Source organism: Chroicocephalus ridibundus, chromosome 3 (assembly GCF_963924245.1).
Source record: "Chroicocephalus ridibundus chromosome 3, bChrRid1.1, whole genome shotgun sequence".
NCBI classification, from domain to species: Eukaryota; Metazoa; Chordata; class Aves; order Charadriiformes; family Laridae; genus Chroicocephalus; species Chroicocephalus ridibundus.
In genome coordinates, this window is record NC_086286.1 from 54891209 (window position 1) to 54917760 (window position 26552).

Here is a 26552-nt window from a genome sequence, read left to right on the forward strand (position 1 = left end):
AGCAGGCTATACTCTGGCTCCCTACTGAAAACTCCCTGCAGTGTCTCAGAGCGGAGGCAGAAAGGCCACTTCCCTACTGGGTTCCCAACAACCCAGCATGCACTTCCCACCTATGCCCTGGAGGCATGTACCTTTTCACCACTGCTTTTACCCCAGATGGCTCACCTACTCATCAATGCTCACAGAGATGTGGCTGCTGCAGGTGGCCTTTCCAGAACCATCATTCTCCCAGCACAGAGGGGAATATGTGGGATTCCCTCCCACCTTGCCCCTAACTTTTGTTCTCCTCTGCCCCACCAATCCCAACTGAAGGTCGTAACGACTTGCCAGGCAAGCCAGCTGAAACTGCTGAGGGCACTCTGGCTGGGAATGCCTAGCTTGCCTTAGCTGAGCCCCATGGGGGTGATGGAGGTGGCATTGCTGAAATGCATGGGGCACCCTGCATGCACCCTGAGGTTTCGACAGACCTGAGATATCAGGAGCTTTGCCTGGAGGGCAGAGACACATTATACGCTGAACCAAAGTGAACCCTGCCTCCCAAGTCATGAATGGCAAAAAACAACCCAGAAATGGGAAACAGCTGAGGGAAGGAAGCTTCTTTCCCCCAAGAAGGACACTGGTGATTGTTTAAAGAAATTCTGATACGGAATTAACATTATCTGGGTCTGGTTTTGGGGACTGGCTTACACAAAAGCATAAATCAGAAGCAGTTCCAACCTAAGCAGTGCAAGTCTGTGACTGAAAATAGCACTGGGACCTAAAACTGAATATACAGGAGCGTGGAGAATTAGATTGTGCCTGGGTTCCCATACTTTATACCACCGTGATCCTCATCTTTACCTTAGCAAAGTGAGGCCAAGCAATCTGAGAACAAAAACATGCCCTGCACAACAACAGAGCGCCTTCACATTTCCCAGCATCCAGTACAATGATTGAGTCGGATTTGGTAATCCATCCAATTCAAGGTTGTTTTAATGGCCACACCATGGCAAAGGGGGACACAGCAGGGGAGAATGATTAACTTAACCTACCTGCCTTGTTTGTTTGATGCCGCCTCACTCCAGTGCGAGTCAATAAAACTTTGTGCACTGACACACACAACTTCCAGCACCCGCCAGCTGGGCCAAAATGAGGATTAGCAAAGCCGCCTTTCTCTTTCTTTTCTTGCTCAGCTCAGGTAAGAGTCCTTTGCCTTCCCCTTGCCTAGGTGAGGTGGGGGCCGAACGCTCGCAAGCTCCGTTTGGTGAAGGTAGGTCCTTAAATCTCTGCGTCACCACTTAACCTGGACAACGATGAATCCGGGGCTTGCTGGGCAGCGAGAGCTGCTGTTGAACAGAGCGAGAGCTGTGGTTGCTCCAGTGTTGTGTTTGCTAGAGACACCAGAAGAGCCTTGGTACCTGCGTGGGGAACAAATGGCTCCCTGCAAATATGCCCCATGTCCAGAAATGGAGGGGCACCGTAGGAAAGCAGCCCCAAAGCCTGCTACAAAACCCATAGCAGTCGTGAGATGGCTATCTTTGGTTTCAGCAGGCTTTGTATCAAATGCTAAAGCTGTTCTTACTGCCAAGCATTGCTAAGTACAGTAATCCTGATTTTCATCGTTTATGATAGGAGTTTTAAAGTTTTAAAATGAAATATTTAAAACAAAATTAAACACTAAAAGGCTTCTTTATACTCCAGCAATTTCACATTTTCTATCATCAAACACAAGAAAATGTTCTCCCTTGTTTTCCTGGGGGCAGTAGGTAAAAATTTAATCTTCGGTAACATAGATCAGCTTTTCCAGGAATATGTCTAAAAATTCTTTTTTACAACTCCAAATGAAGATAGGTGTTCCACTAATGGTAAGGTATGAATTTCAAGCTCATCTACAAATTCTATAAATAAATATTCCACGTTATATAAATTTCAATCATATTTCAATCAGATATCATATTCTCAGGTGCTTCATCATAGCATATCATTGTATGACCATTAAATAACTTTTTAAAAGTACTGTTAAAAACAGGTCAGTACACTTTGTGTGATGTTCTAGTAGCTCAGGCTTTTAATAACAGGGATGTATCATTATATGATTGTGCTGGGTTATAAAAGACAGATGATAAAGTTATTTTTATTTGCTCATTGTTATCAGCTCTGACTCACTTTCTCCAAAGTGGTGGCCCACAAAACTGCCTTAAAACTGTTTTTTATGTCTTCTGGATTAGTACTGGTCAAGTCTGGAAAGATATACATGTAAAAGGAGAAATTGGTTTGCTCACATGTATTTGAATATTCTGTTTATTTATCGTGTGTCATGTGTGGGTATACAAAGACTTGCATTTTTACATCTATTGTATTCTTTTTTAAGTCTACACTTTTCAGTGTTTTTCAGGCAACTAACATCACATTTTCTTTTCTGTTATCTAAGCCTTTGCAAATCTGTGCTGCCTTTTAGTTTATGCATGTCATCCAAAATCGCATGTGTTCATTCTTAAACCAACTGAAATAAATCTTTTTTTATGGTCACTGAAAAGGAATGGTATCCAAAGTAGAGCTCTTTGGACAAACATATAGTTTTAATATGAGCCAATAAAGTTTGGAAAGTAATATTTTCCTATGCTGGTCCCCTGCAATTCTGGAACAGTTGCCTCAGTTGGCTTAGGAAAAAGGTCAGGAGAGGAAACACGTGTTTGCTGAGTCCATCAGGAGAAATTGGTAGGCTCTTGGTGCTCCACATACTCCTACTGTAACAGTAGGATTAGATATGGGAGGCCTCAATGTCAGGGATTTCTTAAAACAGGCAGATTTTATAGCAATGAGCCAACTCTGCAAATAGTCAGATTTGCCCTCAGGCAAAGATTGCCCTCAGGGAATTAAACCTCTAACTTTCATTTAGTGGCCCAAATACCATTTATTTTATATGAATATGTGTCATGTGGAGGTAGGTGATGACCTATATGTCATGGGAGTTGATTACACCAGAGTGATGGTGCAGTGAATTGAGCCTAATATGAGTGTTTACATAAAAGAATGATTCACCATGTTACCTGTGAGAATGCCGTACAAGATTATGAATTTCCTGTGTTTGTCAATAATAATCTAGCTTGAAAAGTGAAAGAATTAAACCATATCACTTCTGTAACTTTGTATCTGATGCTGGATAGAGAAATAAACTTTTGTAGAAATTAGGAACAGAAACAGAATCTTTATAGATGTAAAAGGAAAAAATCAATTAGATTGCAAACTCCATTGTGAGTAACAACATTTTGGAGCTGAGTGTTACATGTATTAGCAGGTACATCATATATGTCTTATACACATGTAGCTTTCAGATATAAAAATACTAATTGATTTACTAATTTAAAATCTTGGGTTAATTTGTTGCAGCAGAGACGCAGCCTGGCAGATTCATTAGTAAGTCTGCTCAATCCATTACAACAAAAATAATGGTGGCCGTTGTAAAAGACGTCTTATGTAAAAGTCATCTTATGACTGATGTTTCTTGCTGCAGGGCAAGACATCATAGGACAAACAATTATTCAGTGACCAGTAAAACTGTAGTGACTGCACCATCCACATGGGAGGTCATAATCTCACATTCTTACAAATTCATGCTTCTCCAAAACTTCAATATTGATATCACTTCTCTTCATCTTTCTCCGACTGGTGTTTTGTTGGCATCATTTAGTCCCTCTCTCTGGTCCCTCTCACTCTTGTTTTACATTCCTTGTTCTCAGCTTCAAATCCATACCTAACTCCATTCAGAGCTGCTTCTCTACATCTCTCTTCTGCTGTTTTTTCCTATGATGTGTTCCGGTCATACAGCTGTGATTTTGTCAGGAGACAGAAATTTCCTCAGAGTTTATCATGTTTTACCCAGAATTACACAAAATAAATGGTGCCTTCACCTGTCAATGCTGCAAGAAAAATGGGACTCAAAGTCACAGATTTTCTTAACTGCAGCCTCCTCATTTTTAATGCCCGATTCCTTTCCTTCCCCTGTAGTGAAAGGAGATATACTGGACGACTATTTAAGAACAGATGGTGTTTGGATACTTACTCGAAACAAACAGTTTTACAAGGCAAATAATGAAAAGGAATGTGCAGAGAAATGTGAAGCTGAAAGAAATTTTATTTGCAGGTAATGTCTGTTGAATCTTAAAACTATGTCATTGTGGGTGTCAATCGATGTTTTCCTGCTGTTGCTCAGAACCAACATCTCCATGCTGCTGCAGCTCTGCCTACAGCAGTGTCACCTGCGCCTTCAGCTTGTGGCTTATCTCCACCCATAAATCACTACAAGGTCAATTAAAGAGTGGATTTACAATGTATTACTCACTCTATAGTAAATGCTCAAGTTCCTGCTCTTACACAAAATTACGTGGAGAGCTGCTTACACCCCTGCAGCTGGATGCTGCCTTGTTTCACAAGTGTGAGATGTTTCTAATTCTTTGTAGGGAAAGGTGCTAACCTGAGCAACTAGGATGCTGTCAATAAGGTTTTGCCAATGCAGTAACTGGCTTCCCACACAGTAACTTACTCACGTAGTCATACAGCCTGACAAATTCACGCACTTCAGAGCAGCAGAAAAAGTCAGTGTCTTATTCAGTGTCTCAAATACCGAATGCAGTATCTGAAAGATATAAATGGATACAAGCCAGTGCTAGTAAATTAATAATTTATAGAAAAATAATTGCAGGTTGAATAATTTGAATTGAATTAAAAAGATTGCTTCCTATGTCAATATTGCTTCCTTCTCAATTTCCACAGGGCCTTCTTATTCACCAGGAAAATCCTACAGTGTTTGACACTGGCTGAAAATGCCAAAATGACAGTGATGTTCAAGAGCACGGATGCAGTTCTTTATGAGAAGAAAAGTATGTATATAGTAAGATGGTGCACATGTACACATTAAGCCTGTTTTAACTGCACCCTTGCATTCTCTGCTGCAGTGCAGGAGCAAACCACTGCAGGTGGTGACAGTTTGAGTGAGGTGGGCCTGCACCCGTTACGAACTGGGCTGACACTGCCAGAGAATTTCACGTGTAGCATCAAGGCTCCTTGTATTTGAACTTATACTTCACTCCTTTAGTCATGTGTTATTGGGACCATGCAGAATAAACATACTCCGAATCAAAAATCATGCATTTTTCTGCCCTTTAAGTATTTGCAGTCCTCTGCTTCATGGAGATAGTGTAGTCTTTGGTCATACAAATTTTCAAGACTACAAGATTATCTACTTCTATGTACCCACTTATGTAATTTCTGTGTAATAATTCAGTCAAGAATTATTTGACTGAAATATTGTATTGACATAATTGTGGTGGGTTTTTTTTAAATTATAATCAAATGTTCACGTTTTGTAAGCTGTTTGTTTTGTTTATGCTTAATTCTTGTTGTATGCCAGGCTCAGATAAGTGGCTTGGTTTAAGATTATTTCTGGAATTAATTAATTAATTATTGCTTTTCTAAGTTTTGAATACATAGTTTCCAGCTATATAGCTGGAAAAATAAATACTTTTTAACTAGACTATCTCTATAAGTTTTATGGGAACATAGATAATACAGTCACAAACACTAACTTCAATGAGTCTTCTGGAAAAAAGAAAGCTCCTATTACTAACTGAGATATAAAATGAATAGTGAGCATTTCTTGTAAGAACACTTCAGTTTGTTTGAAAAGACAATTATTTTCAGTGTCTTTACAACTCTGAAGCATTTGAAAGATACACAGAAAACTGAAACTGCATGAGCAATCATGGTGGAGAACCCCTTTGCCACATCAAAGTTTTAAAGAGAAAGCAGTTCATATCCAAATTCCCAGCAAGCATAAACTGATACAATTCTGATGAATTCATCTGAGATCTGGCCCAAACATAACAAAAAGCTAGACTATTAACATTTAAACAGCTGTATTTTAATTCTTCTGCTACTAGACTGGATAATGGGTTGCCAGGTTCATGGCACCGAGTGCAACTCGGTTTGTAACAGCTGTCTTCAGTAAGTACTATCTTAACTTCTAGCTGATTATCAGCTTTTTTGCTGATAATCAGCATAACAGTTTGTTCTTATGATGCCATATGTGGTTCTTGGTGTCTTCTTTCTATGCTAATGACAAGTGGATCTTTTCACCAGTTTTCCTGAACTTTCCAACTCTGACCATTCTATGATTCTATAACTTGCAGTTTATGTTTAGCTCAGACGGATTACTAAAGCTTTAAAAGCTAGAATTTGAAGTGTACTGCATGATTCTTGAATGTTATTATGGACAGATTCCTTCAGGTTTTACAAGGCAAAACCACTGTTACAGTTGTTTTGATCAAAAGACTTCAGCTCTATAGTCATGTCCCCCCCGCCCCAGTAGCAAAAGTCACAAGACTAAAGCCTATAGAGAGCTCTTCTCCACTTTATTTTTCACATGTTCCTCATAGACCACTGATGTGTGAGTCACCAATACTGAAGAATATTGGAGCAGGTTCAGCCAAATAATTCTGGCATAAGTGAAATATCTGTAGAAATCAGCATTTTAAATGTGATTTTTTTTAATGAAGTCAAAATTGAGCGGAGCTTTCCTCTGAGCTTAGAACAAGATAAAGGAAGAGTATAGGCACTGTAAATTCCTCTTCATATGTTGAAAGCAAATAAACACATGCACAAGTCATTAATTATTAAATTGAAATTAGCCCTTCCAAATGACTAAATAATTCTCATTGACCCTAATTATATGCTGTCACAGAGGGCCAGGCAGCAACTCAGACTTAAACTGGTACAAATCAAGACAATATCCCTAACTTCATGAGGGCTCCTTTACATTACTTGCTGTTGTCCAAGCTGTTACAAACTTCTGAAACATCTGAAAACACACATCTGATCCTCATGTCAGCAGGAAAAGTCTTGATTTTATACCCAGGAGCTTTGGCCTCTCAGGAAAAGGAGGGAGCACTGCTTGGCTTCTCTTCTTTCTTGTCCTCCTCCTCCAAAGCTGTTCCCTGGAAGACAGACCTGATGCCTCCAGACTCAGTGTTCATCTTGGTAACCTTCCTGAACACATGTAATTCAGAAATTTAGTCAGAGCCTTCAGATTTGCTGCTTGTACACCCACTGGAGCCACCTTTTCCTGCAGGAAAAAGCTTAGCTTTGCACCCACTCGTGCTTTAGGATGGATTTGTCTTGTTTACTTTTTAGCCTTAACTGAAACTGTAGGGTGGGATATGGGTCTGCTCCCCTCTCTCCTTGTCCTCTTTGTTACAGAGCTTTTTTTTCTTTGCCATGACCAGGACTGAAGGAAATGTCACCACATGAGTCCACTGCAGAGGAGACACTGTGTGTGGTCACTGAAAGCTGCAGTCAGGCACTGCCACAGCTTGGACAATAGGTCATGGATACCAAATCCCTTCCTGTGGAATCTATTTTCTCTTTCCCTATTTTATCCTTGTGCTAATGATGGTGGTTCTTTGAAATGACCCAACCCATATACCTGAGCCTTAAGGCCACTAGATACTAGCAGGGGAAAAAACATCTGCCTCACAGACACTTCATTTTCATCTAATGAGTCATCAGGCATCATTTGCTCATCATCCAGCATTCTTATGATCTGCAGCAATTTGGGGACTTCCTGTCTCATCTTTGTCTCCTGCCACGTTCTGCACTCCAGGAGACCCACCTTTGACACCTGGGACACATGCTGCCTCCCTTGGCTATGCCATTCAGCTCTTCTTCTGACGCTATGCAACATACTACCTCTGCTGCCTTAGAGATATGTTTTCATGAGGGTCTGCTTCAGCAGAAAGTGCTTTCAGCCCTAGCAGTCAGGGAATTGGTTCCTTTTTTTTTTTTCAGGGGACAGTTTTACGGTGCCTGTTTTTTCGAACAGAGGATGTAGAGTCATTTTCCTTCTGTTTTTCACTAGTAGGAATACAGGACTAGCGTATTACTTCTGAAACGCACAGCTACCACTGCCAACATCTTTGTGAAGTCTCTGGATCATCCAAATGGCAACATTTTGTATCTGCAATGGCCCCAGTTCACCTCAAACTGGAGATATTTCTCAAAAGGCTGCTAAAGTGTATGGTAAAAGTGAGACTCACCTTCCTAGAGGTACTCTTATTATCACAGCCAGTGTCACCCAGCCTGAACTTGAATTTGCAAATAAAGACATTTTGTTTCCTTAAGCGTCAGAAAAGTTTTCTGTCCCCACCGTGACTCCTCAGCATCAGGAAATAGCTGCTGTAAAACTTCTTTCTGCTGAGATATGATGGAATCTGTTCTGCTTGGAAAAAGCAATCTCCAGAACATTTTGTGACTCTGCCACTCCCTTAGGTTCATAGTGACTGTACAATCTCACCTATGCCTCGCTCAGACCTTGGAGTTCATAACAGCTACTCTGGCATCAGTCTTTGTCAGAGCTTATTTTACTTGGGATTGGGTTCAAAATACCTGTACAAAACATCTCCTTTAAAACCAAAAGGTTCATCCCTCTGTGCATATAAGAGTTCGTCTGGCTGTGCTGTGCCACCCAGTGTTATGCACTCACATTTTACCCCACCACAGACACTTTGGGATCTGTATGCAGACCATACGCTAGATTGCCTATAGTTACAAAGGCAATTCCATGAGCATATGTCTGGCATTTACAGTTTTATCTTCCTTATGCTAATGGCAAACCCCTGTACGAGGAATCCTCTTTCGTTTACAACCTCCTTGTCAATAATCAGAATAATCCACAAGGCCCAGATACACAGCTTTTGTGGGCTATGCTCACTACCTTATGTTAAGCCAGATTTCTTCTCACGCGCACCTCCAAGGGTGCCTTTTCCTTTGGTTTCCCTAGCAGTTTCCTTTGGTTTCCCTAGCAGTTTCCCTAGTCAAACCTTAATTTTGTCTTGACATATAGTTTGGCTTTTGATCCCATCCCCCTTTTGAGGAACACAGACTATCAGGGGTTATAGGCCAGCATAGCAAACTCCTGTACAGGACAGAAAAGTAAAAGAGACTTTGGGGGTCAAACAGGAAGAAGCCGTGTTACTAAAAATGCAGTTTAAAAGGGATCAAATACCAAGGCCTAAATCCATGGCAGTCTTCATGTGCCATTTGAACTGGGAAGTTACTTGCTTGTCTTCATTCCTGACCCAGCTATACAGAGCCTCCCAGCCCATCTCCTCAGGTGTCAGATGTGTCCAGCTTTTTTATTTAGACAGGCTAAAATCATTTATGAGGAACCTGGCAACATCAGGAAGTCCACAGGCAAGGCTATTGACCAGAGATGGTCGTGCTGGGACCTGCTACTGGAGTATCAGTGTTGAAGGAGCAGTGAAAAGACTTTTGGGTACTCCAGTAGTACCCTGACAACCAGGCAGCAGCTCCCTTTTGGTAAGACAGGCAGCACAGTCATTTGTTGTGCAGGCCACACACTGTGACGGCAGTAACTATTGCAAGGTGTCCAAACAAGGGCTCAGCTTTTCCTATCAAATTGGTCACCTGTTCTTGCTCTAACATTTCCATTTTATATTTTGGGGTTTAGGGAGATCCTTCTCGTGCAAGAAAATTGCAAGAAGGGGAAAACAGGGTAAATCCCCCCAATAACTGGAGATTTTACAGTGTCTGTTGCCAAAAAAAAGGCATCATCAACATGCTTTGCACTCTCTCTGCCTTGGAATCCCACTAGAAAGTACCTGGGAGTCTGAGACTTAGAGGAATCAAAGGTTTGGGGGCCCCTTATGTGACAAATGTATTTTGATAACTAAAACCTTTTCTGGCTTGAAGGGACAGTTCTGTGACACCCACACTGCGAATGTGCTTAAGAACAATGCATTTCAAAGAATCTCTAGCTGCTGGGGAAAGACCTTCACTTTCATCCTAGTAGTATAATAGTATAAGCACACATTTTGTACATGTCAAAATCAATTGTGACTTGTTATATCTGTTTTATTAACTACATTTTATTAGCTTTATAAAAATGCTTCAGGAATTTTCTTCTGTAGTTGCCTAGCAGTTGGTAACTAATTTGTTTTAGAATACCTTATGGAATCACATCTGTGTTTTCATGCACAAGAGGTTCAAAACATGGGTAAAACGTGGTTCATCATGAACTGATGATCTTCGGAGTTATACCTGCAGATTCTCAGTTTCAAGAGATGCAATGTTGTAACACCACTGAATTAACAAAGCCAATTCCATTTCAGTTTACCTTCTAGAATGTAAAAGAGGGATTGGGAAGGACTACAGAGGAATGGAAGCCAAGACTCGGAGAGGTATTCCATGCCAGAAGTGGGCAGAAAAAAGACCCCACAACCCAAAGTATGGCCTTATTTATACTTATCTTCATGTTGTTCTGAATCTCTCACAAGCTTCCCCAACTTCATGTGTATAAACAACTTTATAGTGCATGTTATCAAAGCCAGGTGATTTTTTAAGACAACCTTATCTTCATCTGCCTTTTTAATTTTGACTCTACTGGCAGAGAACTGCGATGGTCTGGGTAAGGAAAGGGTGCGTTGTCATCTAGAGAAGTTGTGTCTAAATGCTGAGCCTCTTAAGAAGAAGAAATGCTCCTTCTATCAACACATGGTGAACATTTTGCTCTTGGTGACAGTGGGACTGTATTTTCTGCCTTCTGTATGAGGAGTGAAAAAAAAAAAAGCAATGATGTCTGTCCAGCTCTATGACCCCCTGCCTGCCATCCAGACAGCCAAGAAGAAACGTCCAGCAAAGTATCCAAGTGCCCAAGGCAGAGTTTTCTCAGGGCTGGCTCACTGAAGCAAGCGTGGAAGCAGAGGGCCTATTTTCTCTGATCTATGCTGGACTTTTATCTGTTAAAAAAATTATTTTTTGTTGTTATTCTAAGGAAACTTGCATGCTCTTGTTTAAATTTTTTGTTTAAAAGCCATTTAGCCTCCTCTGAGAGGATTGCTATAGGAAGAAGCCTAGGATCACTTGCTTCAAAATCTCAGTAAATTAAGATCCAATTGTGTTTGGTGAATAGTCTCTAGAAATATTTCACTTGTGAAGTAGCTGCATTAAGAAAAATACAGATCAGCTGGATGCAAGTATTAAAGACAATTAGTTGTCCTTTGAGACTGTCATAGTTCTTACAGGCTTACTCATCGCTGGCAATTGGGACCTAGGGAGAGAGATACTAATAATGGTAGTTACGGAATGTTTTTTTCAGATTTCATTTATGGGTTACAATGGGGAATCTGTTTCTCTCATATTTACTCTGAATTAATAGAACCCACAGCTAGCTGAGCAAGTTGGACATTTCCATTCTGCTCCACTAAATTACTGGAATTAAAATAGATTTTTAATACTTTTGCAGTTATACACCTGAAAAACACCCGAATGCAGGGTTGGATGAAAACTACTGCAGAAATCCTGATGAGGATGAAAGTGGACCCTGGTGTTACACAACAGATCCTGCTACCAGATTTGATTACTGTAACATCCCAGAGTGTGAGGGCCAGGTCACGCACACTGGAGAAGGTATATTTTTTTTTCAGAGAAGGAGTGTTCTGGTAGGTAATATTATTCCTGCTATTTGTTCTTGCTTTATTATTGCAGATTGGTTTCAAATGTGAATTTAGTTCAAGATGGAACTTAAGAAGTTCTGAACACAAAGGTTATTTTCCTAATTGGCTCCAGTTATCAAATTTTGTAAATATGGAGGAACTGAAATTTTTATACCATTTGCCAATATTGTCCTGTTCTTACTCCTAGCAATTTATTTAATTTTAACAAGAGTAAAGATTTACCCAACTGCTACGTAACATACAAAACTCACATTGCTATCAGTACATACAGATATGTGACAAAGTCCTCCCTCCAAATTACACGTATCCCTAAATCTTTATTTGGCTAGGCTGTAATGCATGGTCTTCTGGATTCCTTTTATCATTAGCTGGAGCAAAACCCTCTCTTACTTTCTCTGTATTCTTCCATGAATAGATCAGGATCAGAATTCATGGGCTGCTGCAAACCTTGCTCTGTTTTCATCTGGCTAGGCCCTACAGGGGAGTGCATGCAGTGTAATGGTGAAGACTACCATGGAGAAGTTTCCAGAACAGAGTCTGGGCTTGAGTGCCAGCGCTGGGATGCCCAAGAACCTCATATGCATGGATTTACCCTGAAACAGTGAGTCACGCTTAGCACTGAATTCATTCCCACAGTGTCTGGGAGATCCTGCCTGCAGACAGCCTAATTGCTACAGCCAGCCATAGCTGTAGCTTCTCTTTCATTTTCAATGTGCAGCTTTCCAGAGAAGGATCTGAAGATGAATTATTGCCGTAATCCTGATGGTGAACTTCGACCCTGGTGTTTCACTACCAGCCCTACTAAACGCTGGGAATATTGCAACATTCCTCGTTGCAGTGAGTCTGATTTCCTGAGATCGCTCCATAGGGTAGCTCTTCTCATTAAAAAGATGCAGGGAGGGGAAAGACAAGAAATCGCAGTTCTGAGTATCCTGAGGCAGTCCTTATGAACCAGGGAAAGTGCAGATTAATGAGAAGAATCACTCGCTACATTTCTGTTAACGTAAAATGATGTAAGGTCAGTGAGGATGCAGGTGTCACAAAGTGCAGTAGTGCCAGAGATGTTATGGAAACCCTAATTTGTCTTCAATCACCTTACTTTTCAATCTACCAGAGAGGCAGGGCATTCTGATTAAATCAGATGGTAGTTTTCAGCTGACCTGCTAACTCATGGAAAACACCTAAACCGCTGTGTGGCCATGCTGTGATTATTTCACCTGGGTCTGGCCAGCACAGCCAGCACTGCCTTTTTCTTAGCAAGGGATGAATCCTGAGAAACAAGTTCAGGCCTCTGGAGAAAAACGTGACTTATCAGTGAGCTAGCTTAACCAATGGAGCTGAGCACACTAAATCTGGACATTTCCAAAGCACTGAGTAACGAAATTAGCATTGCCATTTGTAGAACTGGACTGCACTTGGAGAAAAACTTTTGTGTTTTTATCTCTAGAGCTTGCTTTCTTATTCATCTGCACTTTCCAGTGCTCTAAGCAGCAGCATGTGTTTGCTAGATGTAGTTCACCTCAGCATGCTCAATTACAGGTGGAAGAATGACAGTTTACAGACTTCTGTATGATAAAGTAAATTGTGAAAGTTGCCATAGCATCTCCATTTTGTGCTTTAAACTTAAAGTTTAAGGAACAGACCAACCTTTTAGAGTCATGCTTGTCTCCTCTGGAAATTCCATATACAAAGTATCTATAATAGGCATGCACTGTAGATTCATTTTCTCTGTGCCCTCTGCAGTTTCTGTGCCTCTGATCGTTACTCTTACTTTTTTTATTGTTCCCCACATGCCAGACCAATTCACTTTCTTTCACTCTTCCTTCTGCCTCACTTTCCCAATTCACTGACTCCAGAGGCTCAGCTCTGCAGGCTGTTTTGCTTTCTCTCACAATTTCTTTTTAGCCCCCATCTTCACCCTTTCTGCCCTTCCATCCTACCCATGTGTATTCTACTAATGTCCTCCGTTCATCCCACTTGTTTTTACAAGACTGTACAGGACTACTTACTGCTTTTCCAGCTCTGCTCTCAGGGGACTGCAGGCACAAAGTCTCAGCTCGACCCAGCGAAGCTATTTACTGACTGCTGTAAAAGGGCAGACACAGGACATCTGTCTGGCAGCCTGACTGCTTGTGAAAATGCACACTCTGTTTTTTGCCATGGCTTTCAACAAATGCCACCTCTGCTGAAAGGAAAAAAATGCACGTTCAACATTACAGAAAACAGAGGGGGGTTTAATATATTTTAAAGAACTGTCTATCTGTGGTTTTTCTTTTATTTTCTTTTTCTTTTCTTTGTTTTTTGTCATTTTTTTTTTTTTAATCCTGTTGCAGCTACACACCAAGCAGTCTCTGCCCAGGGCTCCCAGTGTCTTTCAGGGAAAGGAGAAGGCTATCGAGGCAGGATAGCCATCACCGAATCAGGAAATGCCTGCCAACACTGGAACACACAGTTTCCTCACAAACATGGCTGGAGACCTGACAGATATCCCTGCAAGTATGCTGAGCCTTGTCATTTTAACAAATGACAAAGAACATGGTTATTGCTTATACATCCAGATACAGAGGCAAGAGTAGCACAGGTTTTCTCCAGCTATGTTTTCCCGCCTTTTGTCAACTCTCATTACTTCTGTTCAGAACTTGCTCTTAATTTGTTTCAGCATTCCTTTCTTTACCAACTACTTTATTCTCAGGTACTTGTCTCATCTGTCTCCTCCATATCCCACTGCAGAGTTATAAGTATTTACTACTTTTATGTTAAAAATCCCCTGGCTCTATTTTGGCACACTTTCAATGCATTACTATTCTGAAGAGCGGTGCTCCAAGGTCCAAGTGCTCCAATACATCCTCATGCTCCGAGGTCAGAGGATCTGTATTAGTGGAATATTATCAATGGTCAAGGGTAGCTGGGACTGACCAGGCTTTTAGCTCTGTATTTTGATCTTCTGGATTGTGAAATGGATCCCGCAAGTTTTGCTGGACATGTGAAACCCTGTCCATCATCACAAGGCAGAGAGCAGCGTGCACTGGTGCTCATATGCACACAATTCCAGGATCAGTCTGTGACACTCAGCCTTGCCCGTTTCTTACCCTAATGGTCAGGTACACCAATGGCTTGCGTTTTGAAGTCAGCTTTTAATGGCCTTTTGAAGGCTGTTGATTAGTCCCAAAATGGTGTTACATGAGGTAATGAATCTCAAAAAAGATTAAATGTAAACACCGAGTTGAGTTCTGCATGCAGTAGTTCTTAATAGTCTCGCATACAACTCTTCTTGATTTCTCCGACTAGTTTAAAGCTGGTGTTTCTGTTTCAGGGGCTTGGAGGAAAACTACTGTAGAAACCCTGATGGAGAGAAGAGGCCTTGGTGCTACACCATCAACAGCAGGGTTCGGTGGGAATATTGTGCAATTCCCCACTGTGATGGGACAGAACTAGAGATTGCTGGTATGAGTAGTGGAGAGTACTTAAGATAAGGACTTTAAAACAGTGAGAGACTTATTGTTTCTCATTGTAAATATGTTAAATCTTTTTTTGGTCACTTTGTCACTGTTGTTAATGCATTTTTTCAACATGACATGTTAAAAAAACCTGCCAAATATCAGACTTTCAGTGGTTAAGGAAGTGCAGTGGAGGATGTAAATCACCAGCTGACCTAAACAGAAGAATCACAGGATTAAAGAGGCTACAGAGGGACCTGGACAGGCTGGATCGATGGGCCAAGGCCAGCTGTATGAGGTTTAATAAGGCCAAGTGCCGGGTCCTGCGTTTTGGTCACAACAACCCCAAGCAACGCTACAGGCTTGGGGAAGAGTGGCTGGAAAGCTGCCCAGCAGAAAAGGACCTGGGGGTGCTGGTGGACAAGCAGCTTAACATGAGCCAGCAGTGTTCCCAGGTGGCCAAGAAGGCCAACAGCATTCTGGCTTGTATCAGGAATGACGTGGCCAGCAGGAGCAGGGAAGTGATGGTGCCTCTGTACTCGGCACTGGTGAGGCCTCACCTCAAGTACTGTGTTCAGTTCTGGGCCCCCCTGTACAAGAGGGACATTGAAGTGCTGGAGCGTGTCCAGAGGAGAGCTACCAGGCTGGGGAGGGGTCTGGAGACCAGGTCATATGAGGAGAGGCTGAGGGAGCTGGGCATGTTTAGCTTGGAGAAGAGGAGGCTGAGGGGAGACCTCATTGCCCTCTACAGCTACCTGAAAGGAGGTTGGAGAGAGGTGGGTGTTGGCCTCTTCTCCCAGGTGAATAATGACAGGACCAGAGGAAATGGTCTGAAGTTGCAGCAGGGGAGGTTTAGGTTAGATATTAGGAAGAATTACTTTACTGAAAGAGTGGTCAGGCACTGGAACAGCCTGCCCAGGGAGGTGGTTGAGTCACCATCCCTAGAGGTGTTTAAGAAACGTCTAGATGTGGCACTTCAGGGCATGCTCTAGTGGCAGAGATTGTAGGTTGTTTGTTTGTGGTGGTTTGTGGGTGGTTTTTTTGGGTTTTTTGTTTGTTTGTTTGTTAGGGGTTTTTTTTGGATGTGTGTATGGTTGGACTCGGTGATCTCAAAGGTCCTTTCCAACCATGAAGATTCTATGATTCTATGATTTTTTTATATTCCTTTTTTTTTTCCCAAAGGTGGGAAAGGTCATTTTTAGCAAGTTAACTGAAAAATGAAAAACAGGTTTAAAGAGATGAAGAAGTGCTAAATGAAAGGAAGTCCCATTTTTGGAAAGTAGCCACAAAACTGGACAGGATCTTCCAGAGTAATAAAAATCTCACCTGAAACATTCATTCATTTAAGCACAAAAATTAACAAGAAAGTCTTAGTGCAATCAAAAAGGATAATAGAGAAGTTAAAGTTTAACATAATGTCCATTTTAGAAATATATCAGGGGCAAAATCACTAGCATCTAATATTTGAGGATTTTTCATGTGTGCTTTCTGATCTTTATTTCAAACATGTTCACATATACCAAAACGTATCCACCCGTGAACCCTCCACTGAACTCCATCTGATACATGAGGGTAATCTGGAAAAGTTTTCTAAATATCTTTGGAAATGCCCTTCTGCTTTTCATGCTGGCTGTGATGCTCTCATTGGATGCTGTCTGTATAAATGAGTCATTTGATTTTGTTGCCCTGTGTGTTTGATGCTTTTTTGTGCCTACTCAGTAAGAACGAAAAATCGTGATGCAAAAGACCAGTTTCTGTTGTTTGCTGCAGATGTGCCTGTGCAGGTTCCCTTGTCAGAGGAGTGCTATCGAGGCAAAGGCCAGAGTTATCGTGGCACAACTTCTACCACCGTATCGGGAAAGAAATGCCAGGCCTGGAACTCCATGTTCCCACACCGGCATGAAAAAACCCCAGACAGGTTCCCAAATGCGTATGTTCATCTCATCTTCTCTTGCTTTATCTGACAATGACCATTATTGATTGTATTATCTTTGCACATCTATGCTTTAAAACACTGCCAGGGAATGAATCTATAGAGGAGAATTTTTCCAAGATGTGGAAACATTTTCTGCTAGTCTCATTTTTAAAAACTATGTTTTCTTGTTATTTAAATTTTGAGTAAAATATAGCTGTGTCTCTTTAGTCTTAATTCTGAGCTTCTGTAACCAACGTCTGCTGAAATATGCATTTTGTTTATGAATTTGAGACCTTTGTGGTGGCCTTTCTACTTATTTCATCAGGGAAGAACACAGCATTTATGCTGCAAAACACACAGTGAGATAGGTTAGAGCTACCTTTTAAATGTTCTATGTAGTTGGAATTGGGCACCGAGAATTGCATACACTGAATTTTCCACCTTAATTTGTCTTCTTTAGACTAATAAAACTGGACTAGTATGACTTAGAGAGCTAATCATAATTGAGAATGTGCCAATTGTTAAGAAGGGTAGAAAGGCAACAAGATGACAATTGCTAGAAAATCCATCATTGCTTAGTGGATTACAAGTATAGGCAGGAAGGTTGATACTTTTCTGGTTTTTTGCCTTTTTTATGATGTCACCCTAAATAAATTACTTTGGAAATTTTCAGTCATATTTTGGCATCAAAAATACTGATGTATTGAAACTGGAACATCCTCAGAGGGGATACTGTCTTTCACAAGCATCTAAAAAAATTGAAATCAAGCTGTGAAAATATGGAATTAATGTGTTCTGACATATTCAGAAAAAAACATTTATTTTTTTTTAATTCTGTGACTGTGCTGTGATTCAAGATGGGGAAATACTGCAACTCTGCAATTTATTGAAGACATAAATTCTGCTTCCCCATGCCTCAGCAAGCACAGGCAGGGGAGTGCTCCCATTGAATTCAGTAGAAGTGATGTAGTTTTTCTGGGCGTGGTGGTGATCATTTGCATAAATATTTATTTGCCATTCTTCTGAATATGAGAAAGAACCCTTTGACATTTAAAAATAAAAATTTTGAAAAAACATAATTGCCCACCAATAGTATGGATCTTCCTGAATATTTATTGCTAATTCACACATTCGCACAATTGTGTATGCTTATGTGTATGCACTTAGAAATTAAATTATTGGCATATCAGACATTTATTTAGCTATTCAGAACATTGGTATATTACCGTCAGAATTTAAGCCAGTAGTTGAATTATGGTTCCTTATGCATAAATATATTCATGGCCCTGAATTCACTCCACTCAAATCACAGCCATAAATGTGTTTGCTGGTAATAAGATATCTGGCAATAAGTAAAAACTTAATAAATGTATTTGTCTCTACATAGTACACGCCCACATCTTTTTGGCAAGATATTCCTATGATTACTTTCAGTCTTATGCAGCTTGACTACTGTACTTGTTTTTGCAGGGATTTGAGGGAAAACTATTGTAGAAACCCAGATGGAGATAACAGCCCATGGTGTTTCACCACTGACCCCAGCATGACTTGGGAGTACTGCAATCTCAAGAGGTGTGATGATCATACACAAGAGCCCGCACCAAATGACCCCCCTGCAAGGGTGGCACAAAATGTTGGCCTGACTACACCCACCACATCTGGTAACAGCTGGCTATAAGTGTCACCTCCTGTAGAGTCTGTGGGTAAAGGAAATAGTAATCTATCAAAATTATTCTTAAGTAAGGCTGCAACATAATGGTCACATCCCTCCTCCAGCTTTCAGATCTGTACTGTTGAATTCTGCAGCAAGGACTCTTTAGTCAGTTCATATCCTGTAGCCTCTATCATTTTACAGTGCATTCTTTAGGCTTTTTCTTTTAGGGGAAAAAGAGGAAAACAGACAAAATTTCTAGTGTTTCTGTATCTGTTTCATGACCCTGGTGAATGTTGTCGTTATAGGAATTTTGCTTGTGCTGTGCTTTATGTTTTCAGAAGGTTGACCTTAGCTTGTTGTATTGCTCATGGGCAACCATGTTTTGCAAAATGTATGCACAAAGGAAACAAGTTTTTGCTCTATCCTGCTTCACTGCTTCCTTAATTAATAGTCCATGTTGGTCAAAGTGGTGTGACTTTTCTGAATGTATGGTAGAGCTTTCCATGGATTATTTACTTTGCAGGGGAAGGTGGCAGAGCTGAATAAAAGATACATTCCTAAATGGAGCTGTGCACTCTTGTGTGCAGCAGAAGAAAGTACCTGAAGCGATGCCCTTCGAAGCAAAAATTGCTCTTTCAGTCTAATGGGCTGCTAACTCTGAAATATGCATCTCTCATGGAAGGTGCTTACTGATACCAGTTTAGCAATAATCTTGAGGTCTTTTCAGATATTTGCAATATGTTACAGAAAATGTTTAGCCTGAAGTTCCTTGAATTTTTTTTCCAATTCAGTTACTCTGTACATCCAGAAAGAGATCACATCATAAGGTACACTTTTGTCTGTCTTTCTGCTGCAGACACTAGAGCGTGTGCAAATCCTAAAGATACTTAATCTGCCTTGTTTCTGCTTACCACCAACGCATACAGATTCAGCAGCTAACATAATTTCCTCTTTTTTCACAGACTGTATTAACGGTAACGGTAAAGACTATCGTGGCACAGTGGCAAAAACTGCAAGGGGCAGGACTTGTCAAGAGTGGAGTTCCCAGAAACCTCATAGCCACAAATATTTCACTCCTGTGACTCATCCAAGAGCAGGCCTGGATAAAAATGTAAATAGCTGCTAATGTCATTGGTCTCATTGAACATTGTCTCCGTTCTCCATAACCCCTCAGCCCCTCAGTAAACACTTCATGTTCAGTCTTTATAGACCAGGTTAAGTGTATCTGGAAGTCATCACATTGACAGTCCAGACCTATAATAGTATTAAAGAGGGATTTTCCTGGGCTCTTCCTACTTGAAGAGCAGCTGTACACCATGGGGTTGATGCTGAGAGGCAAGCAGCACAAAAGAAGTCATACAGGGCTACTCTGATTTCTGCAACCCCCAAAGTGATGCCTTTTGCTGTTTGACACAAACTAAGCAGGCTTCTGGCAAATTCTTGGAGCTGATCTAACTTGCTTTCCCTGACTTTAGGGGAAGAAGGATTAGGCCAACAATAAATGTCTAGTGCAAAGTACTTAGTCATCTTATGTCAACCTTTACTTCTCATGAGGTCTTAAAAAGCACTGGAGCTAGGTTCACTCTTGGATGAAGAAAATGATAGCAATTTTATCATGTTGTTCTAATTTCACCTAATGGTTTTGAGATACATGAAAGAAAGAAGAAAAATAGAAAGCATTTAACATCCAGTGGAAAAGTAGTTAAGGGAAGTTTAACACTTTTAAAAACATGCACTTCTTCATTCTGTGGCTAACATATGGACTCTTCATTCTTTGTTTCTGTAATTATTACAGTATTGCAGGAATCCTGATGGAGATGTAAATGGTGTTTGGTGCTTCACAACAGACCCGGAAAAAAAATGGGAGTACTGTGAAATCCCACGCTGCTGTAATTATTCTTAAAGACTTTTCTGTCCTCCCTTTCTACAACTTGTTATGATAGTTGCAAAACATTTTCAATCCAACCATAAAAATCCGCAGTAGGCAGTAGCTTTAGATCTGAATTTAGGTCTGTATGGAAGTTTGACACAATCAGGCACCTGTAACAGTCAGCCAAAGTTTAGATAACCTGGTGTTCAGAATCATCAGTAAGATTTCATAGATAACAATCTGTGTGCTCTTTATCATCAGTGAAGCTAAGGACTCAGAGCTGCTAGCTGAATTTGAAATATCCAGTGAAGCTGTGAAGAGAGGTAGTCCTTCCCTGGGCTCCTCAAACACAGGAGAGGATTTCTTTGATGTGCATGCTAGTCTTTCCATGCATTTTATGACAGGACTAATGCCTCGAACCTGCTCGTACACTTTTCCTGTTAGTTAGGAGTGCCAGAAATGACATCCTTTGAAACCCTTTTCACCCTCTGCTGGCTTAATTTTTATTCTGATATCGATGTTAAAATAGTCTGTCCCTAGATATTTTGCCTTTCTTTTGGGGCAGAGAGTGAATTTGGTCCAGAGTGTTTTATGCAGATTTCCTTTTTTTATCTTTTTCTATTTTGGGATAGTAATCAGTACACTGAGCAAGTGTAGTGTTTGCTGAAAAATTCAGCAGTGAAAAGATTTTACCTTCTATGGTACCCTGGCAGCGGGCATCAATAACAGCTGTAATGTACTGGGAGTGCTCATTTGCTTTGCTTTTCCCTTCCTTGCCTGTATTTTGTACAGATTGTTATATTTTTTTAGTATAAATGACAGGGATGTGGAAATTCTATTTCTTTTTTGTCTCATGTATTATTTTTACTACAGTAACATCTAGAAGCCAGGTCCCTGCTCTATTGGACAATGTAGCAATACAAAATAGTGAAGAGTGGTCACTCCCTCAGTGGCAAGTGATATTCTTCATGCTGGCCATCTGATCTGTTCCTCTAAGCAGCAATGCATTGTGATTGTACACATTAATTTTGCCAACCAGACCTAAGAGCTGCACAGGCAAAAAGAATAAGGAATGGTATACAAACAACACATGCCACAGCTGTAAAAACCTCTCGCTGGAACTGATGTGGTGGAGCTTCACTTTGAGATCTGATCTCCTTTCAAAATGGCCTTTGAATACTAGATTTTTAAATTAAAGTATAGGGGAATCTTACATTCTCTTGCCTTTGATTTCCTTATTAGTTGTCTCATACTAGAACTAACAAATTTAACAACCATAGCACCATATGCAGCTCTGGAAAGTGTTACTTGGGTCCTTACCCAAAAATCAATTGATTTTAAAAAAGTTAAAAAAGAGAGATTTGGGTTAACAAGAAAGTAGAATGAGCAGTGTGAAGGGAAAAGTGGACTATTTTATGACGAAGGGACAGATACAGTTTTATTTATAATCTAGGAATTGGTTTGAACTCAACCAAGGTATAGACTGTAATGTTTTGAAGAACTTAGAAATTGTTATTATATTGAATTGCTCTGGGCAATAAACTCTTCCACTTTCTTTAGCGCTTCTTTCCCTTCAACTTCCCTAGAGATTTTCTTTTGGGGAGAGCTAGGTGTTCATCATAGTTTTACTTGTGTTATCTGACCACATCCAAATACTTGACATAGCTGACAATTTTTCCAGGTAAATTAATATTTTGTTATGTCGAATGTGATATATTAGCCACAGGTTTAAATGCTCAAAGTAATGATTATGTAATGGAGTCTAAAGGCTCTGGTTCTTTCCTTAGTTTCTATTAACAAAGGTAAAGAATGAAAGCCTAAGGAAGTTTAAAAAAATGTCTTATTCCTTTCTCTTTTCATCCAATTCCACTGTGGATGGCATTAAAGAACTACTTTAAAATTCGTCATTGTAGCTTTTTTTATTCCGTAGCTTCTTCTGAACATGACTGTGGAAAAGTCCCAATGAGGAGTGAGCGAGCTTGTGAGCAATATAGCATGTGTGACGCATCTCCAGGGTCTTGGCCTTGGCACGTCAGTCTCAGGACGAGGTACTGGTATTCCAGACTGTTTCACCATCCAAGAGCACCAGGGTTTCGCAGGGAACAGGTGTTAGAAAGAGACTGGCAGGAAAAATGCATATGCTTCTGGAGACTGCTCTGGGCTTCCATATAAAATGCCTTAGCATGGAAATGAAACTTTTTTTTTTTTTTTTTAATCATAAAGCCCACAGATAGCTACTTATTGGGTCATTAACCCCAAACTCCCCACTTTCTCCTGAATCTCTAGAGGGCAAACTTGAGCTGCAGCCATTAAGTACACCTTTATTTACTGAAATGGGGAAGGAATAATTTCCATTGAGGATATTGACAGTTAATTGCATTCTGCGGTGGGGGATTTAAGCCTAGGAAAATAGACACCAACCTGTGTATGAATGGATTTTGATCATCCCTTCTTACTCAGAATCCAATCTGGTTCAAATGTAAATTGATGCTGTGACCAGTCTAGTCGTGTTAGAAGACATAGGAAGGCCATCATCTCTCAGTATAAAAAAACAATTATGCATAACATTTCCACAGTCACAGTGAGAGTAGCTGAGCAGGAGGTGAAGAAATGCTTACAGAAAGGTTAATGAAAATGTATGTAGAGTTGTTGAAAGTCACCATAATAAATATTATCCCAAGAAAAGTTAAAAGTTCATAGTAAGGTTTATCTAAAGAACTCGTCCAAAGCAATCCCACAAATCAGAGGGATCTATCCTTTTATTAATTGCTCATCAGTACAAACCCATTACATCACAAGTGAAATTGTTAGGAAATATAATTATTTTTATTAAATTCCTGAAAGCAAGAGTGCTCTTCTGCAATATTTTCACCTGGGTGTCAAGTTTCTTTTCATGTCTTTCATGTTCTGGAGCAAATGAAGTTTGTCCTTTGAAAATCTGCATTTGATTTCTCTTGGCATTAACAAACTGACTGGTAAAAGGTTTGAATAAGGGGCATATTGCTAGTTTGCTGATATTTCCCATTGTACACAGCATAGACAGTGAAGAATTGACTATGCAGTCTTAAATTAATGTGATTGTCTTCTCTATTCTAGTACCAATGTGCACCATTGTGCTGGCACTCTGATACATCCACAGTGGGTCCTTACCGCAGCTCAGTGCTTGCAAGAGTGAGTATCTGCTGAAACTTGTTACAGGCGTGTCCTAAAGCCATATGAGGAAATCAACAGAGGAGCAAGATGTACCCAATAAGGCACTTTCTTTACTCCTTATTTCCTGTCTTTCTTGCCAGCAAGCTGATTTGTATCTTCTGTTTCCGTCTCAGTCAAACAGCAGCAGAGCACAACAGAGGTTACTTCTGTCCTCTGCCCTCTCCCCCACCTCAAAACATGCCAAAAAGAGTGCTAATGCTGTGCTGGTGCTAATTGCACTTGGAAAACCTGTGGCTAGCAGCTAACCCTTAGGGCTTTAGGACTTGTGAACACTGCAAGAAGGTGCCACATTATTTACAGCCCATGGGATTTTTCACCGTCATAAAAATCAAACTGTTAAAAAAAAGCCACATTTTCCTTCTCCCCAAGAATAAATGTGGACATCTATGGTCAGAAGGAGCGGTCTGACGGTCTGACCATCTTGTTAATTGCAATTCTCCAAGGAAATCACTGAATTTTGTAAGAATGACACTCTTGATTACAAATATGGGTGTATAACCTTGCTATTGTAATTTCTTCCAGGTCAACTGAGCCTTCTTCCTACAGGGTGTTTCTTGGGATACAGAATCTCAATGCAGCAGAGTCATCTCTGCAAATCCAAAGTGTTCAGAAAGTATTAAAGGAACCAAGTGGAGCAGACATTGCTTTGCTGAAGTTGAACAGGTACCATTTCAGTCCAAGTTTTCCATTCCTAACACCTTTACTCTGAAGGCGTGTTAGCTTAGCCTGGAGTTAGCTCTCAGGGGTGGTTGTGGGATGGTATGAGAGAGTGTGAGAGTCTCTTCAAGTGTTAGCATAGGCATCTGTGCAAGGGTAAACCCTGAGCACCTCTTCTGCCGAATGCCCCCACTGGCAGAAGCCACGTGAGCTTCTTAACACAGTTTAGGAAGGGCAAGGACCAGTTAGGATGGGAGGGATTGCCACCCACTAAGTGGCAGGTCCACTGAAGCAGGGAGGGTGGAGGCAAACTGAAGTGGAGTTGTGTCTGGAGCTTGAAGGTTTTTCCTGCTCAGCCCTGAGGGTTGTGAGCTCCAACTGCGGTTTGGGCCAGGAAGCACCACAGCTTCTGCATAGAGCAAATAGTTTCCCTGGCAATGCAGTGGCAAAAACCTGCCAGTTTCCTTGGCAGTGCTCCAGGACAGGCCACATCCATGTTCCATGAGCTACAGACTTTTCCAACAACTCAATAAAACCAGATCCTGCTTGTGATACAGTGAAAAGTCCTGTGCATAACTGTTATTGCCTGAAGCCCTCTTTTGTATCTTGCTTAGATGTCTGAGCAGTCTGCTCTGAAGTGCGTGCAGTTATTTCAATGTTATTTGTTCCCTTTTGGAATGCTCCTGAAACTTTTCTACTTACTCATTGGTTTCCCTCTTATTCTTACACTCACCACACATGGATTAAAGAACATGTAAAGCTCATGTTTGACTTGAAAGGACATTTCTTTTCAAAAACTCACCATACAGCTTTAATGAACTTCGAACAATTTCACTTAAATTTCAACTCTCGTTCTCTGGTGCTTTATTATCAAAATCCCACTAACTTCAGTTGAGTAGAAGGAACTCATGCTCCCCCAGTTTTACTCTTGCCTAGTGCTTGTAACTATGTCATTCAGTTTCTCTTCATTGGGTGCTCTATGCACATTTTCACTGTAGACACATGCATACTATAGCACTGTAGTCAGTTTTGCATCAGTAGCACTCACCATCTGAACACATTCTGCATGGGAGATGCCATAAGTAGCAGATATGAACATCATATCCCTCAGTTTCTGGCTTAGATCAACTTTGCTTGTTTTCAACTTCATTAAATTCCTTCTTTACATTTGTCTTCAGCTTTCTTTGTGGTCCTTATTATTTCCAAATCTTCACTGTCTGTTCATAAAGCAGATCACTCAAGAAACTTTGATATCAGAAGATTGGTTGATACTCCTATACCTGCATTTTGTGGCAATAGACAAGACTTGTCAGAGAACTGATGCAGGTGTACAAAGATCTTGACTGAAATCATCCCAAAGGAGGGCTGATCTATTGAGGAGGACTACTGATTTCAGTAGAAGTCTAGTCCCAGGTGAATTATGTGCCATGCTCTTGAGCAGATGTGTGCTGTCTAGGACTTCATACTTCCATTTCAATGTCATGTCATCTGTATTCTGGTATATCTTCTGAGGTCTTGTTCCCTGCTTTCCTGTTCATTTACCTACCCAGATACCAGAGGCCTCTGAGAAGGTGCCAGTGTCGACCCAGTGTTCATTGCAATCCCGTTTGAAGGCGAGTTCCTTGTGTGCCAATAACTTTTTTAGGTGTCTCATCTTAAGACAAATGTACAATTTCCTTGGTGCAGAATAGGAGCACAGGTAGAAACAAAGTTAACTTCTTGGTGTTGGGGAAGCAGAAGCTGCAATATTCTATTGCCGCTGTTCAAAAATGTTTCCCTGGCTACTGTCATGCCAGCAGGCCAGAGTTGCTGTGAGGGCCATAATACCGGTGGAATTAGACCTGAGGTGTTAAATACACCCTTGAAGATAAAAGTCCTAGAAGAACAGCACTAGAAACCTGGAAACCAAGAAAACCCCCCAACCAATCTGAGCTGTCTCACTTTAATCTCCTCTTGTCTATCAATTTTCAGGAATTCTTTTGACAAAAATAGACTTTATTGAGAAATGAATTAACTAGTTTTGGAAGCTGTAGAACTGGTTTCCCTTCTTATAGGGAAAATAACTCATGAAGGATTAATTTCATGGAACCATGTGAGAGTGGAGATTTGAGATCACCATCTTGGACTTCAGAGGGCTGGAGGACAGAGTTCAAAGTAATGGTGATGGCATTAGCACAGCTGTAGTTTCAGCACAGGAGCTGGTTAGCATCTCCTACCCTTCTGGACTGCTGCATTCATGTTTCATTCAGATTTCTGTGTTGGAGAGATCTTTATTTTAAGATGGGTCAAGGTCAGTTCC

General features: G+C 40.7%; 1 protein-coding gene across 1 annotated transcript in view; it reads left to right on the forward strand.

Annotated features, from left to right (window-relative positions):
* The first annotated feature begins 1124 nt into the window (after nt 1-1124).
* Nucleotides 1125-26552, forward strand: part of PLG (plasminogen) — a 62906-nt gene continuing 37478 nt past the window's right edge. The window contains exons 1-16 of the mRNA XM_063329038.1: nt 1125-1249; nt 3988-4123; nt 4753-4859; nt 10164-10278; nt 11297-11460; nt 11979-12108; nt 12226-12344; nt 13841-14003; nt 14821-14951; nt 16715-16874; nt 18330-18520; nt 19476-19624; nt 20309-20402; nt 22314-22431; nt 23480-23554; nt 24119-24259. Coding sequence (XP_063185108.1) covers nt 1129-1249; nt 3988-4123; nt 4753-4859; nt 10164-10278; nt 11297-11460; nt 11979-12108; nt 12226-12344; nt 13841-14003; nt 14821-14951; nt 16715-16874; nt 18330-18520; nt 19476-19624; nt 20309-20402; nt 22314-22431; nt 23480-23554; nt 24119-24259 — 2114 coding nt within the window. The 5' untranslated portion in view covers nt 1125-1128. The remainder of the gene's footprint in view (nt 1250-3987; nt 4124-4752; nt 4860-10163; nt 10279-11296; nt 11461-11978; nt 12109-12225; nt 12345-13840; nt 14004-14820; nt 14952-16714; nt 16875-18329; nt 18521-19475; nt 19625-20308; nt 20403-22313; nt 22432-23479; nt 23555-24118; nt 24260-26552) is intronic.